Genomic DNA, 10,768 nt, shown 5'->3' with positions numbered 1-10,768 from the left:
AGTCAAGATGTTAACCATTGCTTCCAAAAAAGGCTTATCTCCCCGTTTCCAGCTGTTTAGTGACATTTGGGATGATGTGTGATGAAAAATTCAAGAATTTAACCATTTCTTCCAAAAAAGGCTTATCTCCCTGTTTCCAGCGCTTTTTTGACACCTGGGCTGACATGTGATGAAAAAGTCAGAAATCTTAATCAATGCTTCCAAAAAAGGCTTATCTCCCCGTTTCCAGCTGTTTAGTGACATTTGGGATGATGTCTGATGACAAATTCAAGAATTTAACCATTTCTTCCACAAAAGGCTTATCTCCCTGTTTAGAGCGCTTTTCTGACACTTTGGCTGACATGTGATGAAAAAGTCAGAAATCTTAATCAATGCTTCCAAAAAAGGCTCATCTCCCCGTTTCCAGCTGTTTAGTGACATTTGGGATGATGTGTGATGACAAAGTCAAGAATTTAACCATTTCTTCCAAAAAAGGCTTATCTCCCTGTTTAGAGCGCTTTTCTGACACTTGGGCTGACATGTGATGAAAAAGTCAGAAATCTTAATCAATGCTTCCAAAAAAGGCTTATCTCCCCGTTTCCAGCTGTTTAGTGACATTTGGGATGATGTGTGATGAAAAATTCAAGAATTTAACCTTTTCTTCCAAAAAAAGGCAGATCTCCCTGTTTCCAGCGCTTTTCTGACACTGGAGCTGATATCTGATGAAAAAGTCAAAATGTTAACCATTGCTTCCAAAAAAGGCTTATCTCCCCGTTTCCAGCTGTTTAGTGACATTTGGGATGATGTGTAATGAAAAATTCAAGAATTTAACCTTTTCTTCCAAAAAAAGGCAGATCTCCCTGTTTCCAGCGCTTTTCTGACACTTGGACTGATATGTGATGAAAAAGTCAGAAATCTTAATCAATGCTTCCAAAAAAAGGCTTATCTCCCAGTTTCCAGCTGTTTAGTGACATTTGGGATGATGTGTGATGACAAATTCAAGAATTTAACCATTTCTTCCAAAAAAGGCTTATCTCCCTGTTTAGAGCGCTTTTCTGACACTTGGGCTGACATGTGATGAAAAAGTCAGAAATCTTAATCAATGCTTCCAAAAAAGGCTTATCTCCCCGTTTCCAGCTGTTTAGTGACATTTGGGATGATGTGTGATGAAAAATTCAAGAATTTAACCTTTTCTTCCAAAAAAAGGCAGATCTCCTTGTTTCCAGCGCTTTTCTGACACTTGGGCTGATATGTGATGAAAAAGTCAGAAATCTTAATCAATGCTTCCAAAAAAGGCTTATCTCCCAGTTTCCAGCTGTTTAGTGACATTTGGGATGATGTGTGATGAAAAATTCAAGAATTTAACCTTTTCTTCCAAAAAAAGGCAGATCTCCCTGTTTCCAGCGCTTTTCTGACACTGGAGCTGATATGTGATGAAAAAGTCAAAATGTTAACCATTGCTTCCAAAAAAGGCTTATCTCCCCGTTTCCAGCTGTTTAGTGACATTTGGGATGATGTGTGATGAAAAATTCAAGAATTTAACCTTTTCTTCCAAAAAAAATGCATATCTGCCTGTTTCCAGCGCTTTTCTGACACTGGAGCTGATATGTGATGAAAAAGTCAAAATGTTAACCATTGCTTCCAAAAAAGGCTTATCTCCCCGTTTCCAGCTGTTTAGTGACATTTGGGATGATGTGTGATGACAAATTCAAGAATTTAACCATTTCTTCCAAAAAAGGCTTATCTCCCTGTTTAGAGCGCTTTTCTGACACTTGGGCTGACATGTGATGAAAAAGTCAGAAATCTTAATCAATGCTTCCAAAAAAGGCTTATCTCCCCGTTTCCAGCTGTTTAGTGACATTTGGGATGATGTGTGATGAAAAATTCAAGAATTTAACCTTTTCTTCCAAAAAAAGGCAGATCTCCCTGTTTCCAGCGCTTTTCTGACACTGGAGCTGATATCTGATGAAAAAGTCAAAATGTTAACCATTGCTTCCAAAAAAGGCTTATCTCCCCGTTTCCAGCTGTTTAGTGACATTTGGGATGATGTGTGATGAGAAATTCAAGAATTTAACCTTTTCTTCCAAAAAAAGGCAGATCTCCCTGTTTCCAGCGCTTTTCTGACACACTGTAAAAAAGAAAAAGTTGAGAAAACGTAAAATATCAAGGCAACATGATGCAAGAGATTTTTGAGTTTTCTCAACTTTTGCCTGCTGTTGTTGACTTAACTAAGGTTTTCAAGTTCTGCAAAGAGTTCTGCCAACTTGGATCTTCTTGTTCACCTAATTAGGATAATCATGTGAGACTAATAAAGAAATTCTTGCTTGAATGCCATGTATTTCTACCTTCACTAAACGCAGATTTTTTTGTTGAATTAATAAACAATTATGCCCCTCAATGTCATGCATTTGTACCTCCTTTAAACGTAGGTATTCTTGTTGAATAAACGTACAATTATCCCTTCAATGGCATATATTCCTAGATGCACCAAACACAAATATTCTTGTTGAATAAACATACATTTCATCTGTATAAATAATCAGATAATAAATAAAACACAGTACAGCTGAATGTTATCTGAAATATTTCTTTATTTCTTCATATTTTTTTATTTATTTTGAACAGGCGGGTTAAGCGCCTTTGTAAAAAAACATTCTTCTCAAATTAGTTCGCAACATCAAATTGAATGACTAACCATTTTTGTATACACATACAACAATGTGTATTCAAACACATACACATACACAATGTGTATATTCAAACACATACAACAATGTGTATATTTAGACACATACACATTGTGTATGTGTATTCAAACACATACACATACAACAATGTGTATATTTAAACACATACACATACAACAAGGTGTATATTTAAACACATACACATACACAATGTGTATTTAAACACATACACATACAACAATGTGTATATTTAAACACATACACATACAACAATGTGTATATTTAAACACATACACATAAACAATGTGTATTCAAACACATACACAATGTGTATTCAAAATAAAAGTTTAGTTTTCAAAGATCTTGTGCGCTGGGAGCACCGAGAGCCACCAAGCTCAAAAAAGATAGTCTGGATGGCTTCAAATGTATACCTCAACTGTTTGGGGTAATTTATATTGAGGGCATATAGAAGGCCACAGAGGTAGGCGAACGCAGAGGAGAGGTTTTCCATTTCATGCAGCACGATGCCCCCTTCCAAAACAACTGCATGGTCTCGAGCATGTGAGATGTCGGCTTCGTCATCTAGGATGGTGAGGATGGCCACAGACGCCCCTTCCAGCACTGGTGCCAAAATGTCAGTGTCCTGAGGAAAAATAACAGATGCATTTGAGCCTTGACAAACTAGAAAGAGCATTTTCTGAAGAAAATGTGTGTGAATGCTGAGAAGGACCGTGCTAAAGCTGAAAAGTATAATTTGTAGGCTGAGATATGATTGGCTTCATAACGGCTAAAAACAGTTGAAATGTTAAAAAGGCATAAGAAAATGGGCAGCTATACACTGGAACCTGACAGCCAAAGAAAATTGATGAAGCAATGGCAACATAGCTGACGTAATAGCTGAAAATAGATTTAGTAGTTTAGAAGTACAACTTGTGAAAAGGAGGTTGATTTACATGAATTGTAAAAAAGTTAGTGTGAACAATGTATGAAAATATGAACAAATCAGAGAAATATGATTACTGCACTGATAAACTGCACTGGGGAGGTGTATATTTCCATTTTGGATGAACTACTACTTTAAAACATCTCATGAGAATGAGGAATTAGCTACATGGCCTGAAGTATTTATCTTTTTGCTACAGTTACTAGTACTTACCAAGCACTTCATGAAAAACTTTTTGGTATCTTCGCGGAGGAAAATGGGCAAGCCTCTCAGTGCTGCTGTCTTTCTGTGTGTAACAATGTCAGATGTCTAAAGAGTAAGAAAATAAGTATTTCAATAAGTATAGTACTGTACTGAACATACACATAATGCAAAATCAGAAATCTTTTATAGTACTGAAGATGAAGCACACACAACTTTACTTTAACAAATTAAAATACTGTTAAACCAAATGCCACCAAAACACAAAGGAAGGACTGCGGACATCCATTTTTACTGAAGCATATCCACTAAGGTAGTTTTTACAGCAGCCAACATCTTTTTCTGTGTCTGTTATAAGAAAGTATATTCATGCTCTTCTAAAAATGCCAGGCAAAGGAGCACTTCACTCACCTGATCATCGAGTTTATCAAGGAGGTCTTCCATTTCTTGGCCAAAACCACCCTTCTTAGTCCGGTAGAGTTTTAGCAGGCCAGGTCCAAATCTTTCAAGAGATGCATTAAAAGTCCCCAGGAGGTCTTTGCTGGTGATACGCCGAAATTCTTCAGATATCTAAACAAGAAAATCAACAAAATATTGTAATTAATTGTAATTGCAATTTCAATTAAGCATGGGGATTTTTTTTTCTTTAACTGGAAGAAATGGGCTTCCATAGGAGTGAGATGGTTAGGGTAAGAAAATTAGGACAGGTCACAGAATCAAATGGATCATAGATTTAAATGTAACACTGGCAAGACAGAATTTACACATTTCCCCAGTAGATACTGTTCTTCTTCAAGAAAAGCCAATGTAGTTGTATAAGACAATTGCTAAATAAATTAGGACATCCTTACCTCCTGAGACGAAAACAGCGCAGGCCACCTCTCTTGGACCTCAGATACCATAGGCTGACGCTCCACGACTTCTCTCCGCCTGAGGGAAAACGTCAGCTCCATCTTCTGCTGTATCAATGTCATGTTCCTTTTCTTCTTTTTCATTTCATCAACCAGAGCAACTCTTTCCTCTTCAAGTGTAGAATCATCATGGTGTTGTGGATAATCTGGCACATGATTGACCTCTCCACGTTTGGGCTTCTTCAGGGTGAACGGGCTGTCATCTTCACCCCCCTCTTTTCTTTTCCTGTTCACATTTACCTCATTGCATCCTGCCTGGCGAAGCTTTGATCTGTAGTTTCCAAGTTTGTACTTGATACTTGTTTTCCATCCCTCATGGCCTGTGATGCCACTTGGCTCCTTCAGGCATGGATACTTATGAACCAGCGCAGCGGCAACTGACTCAAGCTCATCTTTCTCGGGGTAGCTTTTGATTTCAAAAATTGCCTGTGCAATTTTATCCAGTATCTCCATTTTCATGTCTCTTGTCACTGCAAGGCCCTTCTTTGACTTTTCATATGTGTCATTGGCCTTACACAATTTCAGTTCCACATCATATGCAAACTTAGGGATAGGAAATGGAGATGGCCACTCTGCGACTTGCCTTAAATTATTCTGGATAGAATCAGTCCAACTAGGCCTAAAATCTTCAGAGTGAACACTGAGTGTGTCCTGAGAGGAGACTGAACTAGTGGATTGGTCAAGTGGACATGAATCACTGTTCCACATTATATGCAAGACTGCACGCTCAGCTGGTAATTCAGACATTTCTGTTAAGTTGCAGAGTGCATTTCCAAACTCTGGATCCTCAAACTGTAGTGAGAAATCACCTTGAAGTTCAAGTCTCTCTTTCAGTATATCAATAAATTGCCCCACAGATGTTGGGACTTCAGGAAGCTGGATTCGCCGGGCTTCTCTGGTAGAAAGAACGACCCGAAGTAACAAAGTCTGAAAAGAGAGGAGAGAGATTTATCAGCTGATTATGTTTGATTAACAAATAATTTAGTGTCCAAATGAGAAGAGAAGAAAAGCAAAAGGAAAGGAAAGAGGGGAGCAGAGGACAGGAGAAGAGAGTTGGTGAGGAGAGGAGAGACAGAGGGTGGTGAGAGAGGAGAAGAGGGGAGAGAGTGAGCAGATGAGAGACAGAGGGGGAGGAGAGAGAAGAGAGAGTGAGGAGAGGAGACACAGAGGAGGAGAGCAGAGGAGAGGGGAAAGAACATACCATTTTGAATAGCTTTAATGGAGAATGAACTTCCTTGGGGTCACCATAAGCTTTCCACCAACTGTGTATGCTGCTAGAGGGTGGTAATCCGTCAGCACATCTGGATCCAGAAGAAGAAGGTCTGCACAGGTGTGATATTCAAGCTCATAGGACCTGAAATGTTCAACGTACCAGGAAGACAGTCTTTTACAAATGAATGCCACATCCTTTGCAATGACAAGAATGCTCACAATCTTATGGAATTCCGGGAGGCCACTGCACTGTCCAGCAGATAAAATCATGCCCGCTGCATACTGTGTCCCATGCAGGTGAATTGTTTTAGACAGAGACACACTGTCTAGATGTGGGTACTTCTTCAGTATTTCACACTTGATTGATGGATCCAGATCTGAAACCCTGACCACTTTCACATTTTCAACATACAGTTTTGGCTTGAAAAGGTTCCCACTGTCCAGATGGTAGGCCATCATCTGCTGGTGTTTTGAGGAGAGAGTGAGCAGCACATTTTTCCAGTTGTGAGTGTCATGGACAACCTTTTTAAAGAAGCTATGTTTTGCCTCGAATCTCATTGTCCACAATTCCACTAAAGGTCCATAGCAGCGAATAAGTTGTGGGTAGTGGTCAATGAAGTGGTGTTTTGGCCTCAGTCTGAACTCTGGAAAGGTACTGGTGAGCAACTTGCGATGATCCAGTAGTTTACAAGATAAATAACACAATGCTTCCTCAGAGAGACAGTTTGACACAACAATGTCAACAATTTCCTTGAGGTCCATCAAAATCTCCCAGGCAGGCTCCTGTTCTGGTATCTTACGTCCAACTATAAAAGGAAGTAAGCGCAGCAGTGTCCAATTTTCATGCCCATTACCTCCAATTGTTCCTTTTTCAAAGCTTGCTTTTGGAATTTTTTGAGGCTTGTATACTTTGTCTGAATACTTGTAGGGAAATGATTTTATGCAGTCATTTAATGCATCAAATGTCATAAAGCCTTTTGAGATCAGATTTTTCAAACATAAGGACAATTCCACAGGGATGACTCCTTCAAAAAGGTCATGCAAAACATCTGGAGGAAATCCAGTTATTGGGTGAAAGAACAGGAGATGTTTTCCCAGGACACATTCACTTTTAACCCCATTAACACTTTTAACGCACTTCTGCCTAAGCTCTTCCAGAAACAAGTTATGTTGCTCAACACTTCTCAATTGGAAATCATTAACTTCAGTGGTTGCAATTTGGTCCCGACTTATCAAACAAAACCGACAGAACTTTTCAACAGTAAAACTTTCTTGAAAGCCTGCAAGACCATGTGCACCAAGGTTATCAGCACAAACACAATATACAGTGCTTTTAACAAACTGACCCACAACTTCAACAAAAATTCCCTCTTGTTCTAGTAACTTTATGTCTTTAAGCAATGGCTCAAGAAACTTTTCATAACCATATTGTTTGACATCCACACTTTTACCCAAGAGAGCTACCTGAATTGAAGTGAGACTCGATCGAAACCTGACTGGTAAATTTAGAACTACCCAATATACTGCAGTAATCTTATGGATTTTTCTAGAGGTGCCCAGTGGGTTACAAACTTCAAAATCATCAATATATAATGCCAAACTGATACAGATGTTTTGTTGTCCCAGTAGCTTGTTCTCCTTGTAGTACTTGCCGTCCTGAAAATACTTAAAGTTACCAGATAAATCTCTTTGATCAAATACAATTTTGTCCAAAAAATCTGAACATCCAAGTAAAGTTTCAAGTACTTTGGTGACTGATATATATACAAATGAGTTTTTATGGGCTGTGTTGTACAGATATTCTGTGGGTTCAATAACAGGAAAGTGCTCTTTGAAATATATATTCCTTCGGTGATCTGTAGATAGGGATCCTTTCTCTAATGTTGTTAAAATGAGTGGATTAGTTTGAACTATAGCACTAGAAATTTCTTGCAAAACAGAATCATTTACTTCAATTTTATGTTTTGAAAGGATCTCTTTGACACTGTTCAAAGTTTGAATGTTAGAGAAAGACAGCAGATTATGCAAATCTTCTACAATCTTTTGTGTTGCACCTCGAGAAACATGCAACACAGTTTGCATAGACAAAAAGAGAGAAGCTAATTTGTGCTCAAGAGTCTCACTATCTACATCCTCAACACTATCTTCAACCTCATTTAGTCTCACAGTATTATGAGCTGATGTCCCTGCTTCACTATCAGATTGTTCATCATCAATTATCTCATCTTCAGTAACAGTTCTTGCTATTGTTCGGAAATCCTTAAGTGTAAAATGTTTATGGTTTCGACTTTTGTGAGAACTGAAGGTTGGGCGAGTGTTTGTTTTAAAGGTACACCTTAGAAAGGGACATTGTACAGTTTCTCGTTTCTTTAAATGATGTCCGAGATGGTTCCAAAAAAATTTTTCACTGCAAATTTCTTTAAAATCACACAATTCACACTGAAATGTAAAATTTTCATGGGATTTCACTGTTGAGTGTGATCTTGAGATGTGTGATCGTAACGCTCCAGGTGTTTTAAATACACAAACACAGTCTGTATGAATGCAAGGCCAGTGTGCACCTTGTCCGTGATGAAGCCGCAAATGCTTGAGAAGAGTCTCTTGGCTGGAGCTTTCAAATTTGCAAAATTTACAGTGCATGAAATCCACCTCTGAAACACAAGAGACACATATAACACAAAGTCAGTTTTGCTACAATCACTTTCACAACAGTCTCTGTAATTTATAACACAACTACAGATGTCAAACTTGAATCCTTTTAGGGATTCAAATCTTTCTGAGTCACTAAACAGATCCAGATCTTACGAGTCATTTGTCCATAAGCATATAAATTCTACCAGTGAAACAGAGCCCGTCTGTCTTAGACTATAAACAGGATAAATACATTCAAATTTGAGAGCTAGGCTATTATGCGAGGAGGGCAGTCTGCTGTTTGTGCATTTGAAATTTTGATGCAGGAAATAAAACTTTGCATTTTCATATTATTAAAAATTCTCTGACGTTAATTATGAGGCTGTTAGTAGTTCACAATGTTTTTATTTAGCTGCATTATATTCAATAGACACAAATACAGTATTATAATCTCATAACTCACAGTCAGCATCACTCATTCAACTGTAAATACAGTAAATGACATCATAGAAATGTGGAAATATAACTCCATAATTATTGACCGATTCTGATAACACATAATGCTGCAGAGAATAAAATGCTCCTCTGTGTTTAGTCTGTATTAGCCTCTAAAGTTCGTCCGGAGGGGACGTCCCGGTCCGGGATGCAACTGACGTCCCGGACCGGGACCCGGTTCCGGTCCGGCACCTGGAGGTCCCGGACCGGGTCCGGGACGTCTCGGAGGTGCACGGAGGTGCTCCCCCCAAAATGTCACCAGCCGCCACTGTGTCTGCCCCATGAAAGCGTATGCATGACCACTCGCGTTTGCATGGGCACCTGGAGGTGCGCCGGTCCGGCTCCAGGTGCCGGACCTGGAGGCGCCGGTCCGGCACCTGGAGGCACCTGGAGGTCCCGGGACCCGGAGCACCTGGAGGTGCACCCGGGTCCGGGACGTCTCGGAGGTGCACGGAGGTGCTCCCCCCAAAATGTCACCAGCCGCCACTGTGTCTGCCCCATGAAAGCGTATGCATGACCACTCGCGTTTGCATGGGCAAAATACAAAACGGGTTATCTTAACAAATTTAACCACAGCAGAAGTGCTATAAACATGCCAGTCTATGCCAGAACTAACGTAATTTAATGTGATAAAAGTAAAAACGCACTTACCATACCTTCTTGAGCAAAATTGTTGTGGGCTCCACGTCGTTGTCCATCCAGAAAATGTCCCGCTCAGGTTCAGCAGAGAGCCGTTAAAACCGGAACTGGAATCTACTGAGTTGGCCCAACTTAACTCAAAAATCTGCTCAAAAATTTACAAATCCTTGTTGTGCTGATTTAAAATAGTAGTTAGGACAACAATGAGAGAAAATTGCTGGACAGACAAGATTTTATAGATTGCATATTGCAAAGCCTTATTTCTGAGTCAGATTAATTAGAAAATTCTTATGAGATCAACAATTACTAGTTACCATTTTTACAGTGCACTTGGACTGATATGTGATGAAAAAGTCAGAAATCTTAATCAATGCTTCCAAAAAAGGCTTATCTCCCAGTTTCCAGCTGTTTAGTGACATTTGGGATGATGTGTGATGACAAATTCAAGAATTTAACCATTTCTTCCAAAAAAGGCTTATCTCCCTGTTTAGAGCGCTTTTCTGACACTGGGGCTGACATGTGATGAAAAAGTCAGAAATCTTAATCAATGCTTCCAAAAAAGGCTTATCTCCCCGTTTCCAGCTGTTTAGTGACATTTGGGATGATGTGTGATAAAAAATTCAAGAATTTAACCATTTCTTCCAAAAAAAGGCATATCTCCCTGTTTCCAGCGCTTTTCTGACACTGGAGCTGATAAGTGATGAAAAAGTCAAAATGTTAACCATTGCTTCCAAAAAAGGCTTATCTCCCCGTTTCCAGCTGTTTAGTGACATTTGGGATGATGTGTGATGAAAAATTCAAGAATTTAACCATTTCTTCCAAAAAAGGCTTATCTCCCTGTTTAGAGCGCTTTTCTGACACTTGGGCTGACATGTGATGAAAAAGTCAGAAATCTTAATCAATGCTTCCAAAAAAGGCTTATCTCCCCGTTTCCAGCTGTTTAGTGACATTTGGGATGATGTGTGATGAAAAATTCAAGAATTTAACCTTTTCTTCCAAAAAAAGGCAGATCTCCCTGTTTCCAGCGCTTTTCGGACACTGGAGCTGATATCTGATGAAAAAGTCAAAAT

General features: G+C 39.2%; 1 protein-coding gene across 1 annotated transcript; it reads right to left on the bottom strand.

Annotated features, from left to right (window-relative positions):
* Positions 1–3,000: 3,000 nt before the first annotated feature.
* On the bottom strand, positions 3,001–9,764 carry LOC133009770 (uncharacterized). Its single transcript, XM_061077303.1, has 4 exons — positions 9,716–9,764; positions 4,222–4,380; positions 3,823–3,918; positions 3,001–3,309 (listed from the first exon to the last, which is right to left on the bottom strand). The coding sequence occupies exons 1-4, from the start codon at positions 9,755–9,757 to the stop codon at positions 3,001–3,003; spliced, it is 606 nt and encodes a 201-aa protein (XP_060933286.1). The 5' UTR covers positions 9,758–9,764.
* Between the last annotated feature and the right edge of the window lie 1,004 nt (positions 9,765–10,768).

Source organism: Limanda limanda, chromosome 8 (genome assembly GCF_963576545.1).
Source record: "Limanda limanda chromosome 8, fLimLim1.1, whole genome shotgun sequence".
NCBI lineage: Eukaryota > Metazoa > Chordata > Actinopteri > Pleuronectiformes > Pleuronectidae > Limanda > Limanda limanda.
The sequence above is the reverse complement of the archived record's forward strand: the minus strand, read 5'-3'. Positions and strand labels throughout refer to the sequence as shown.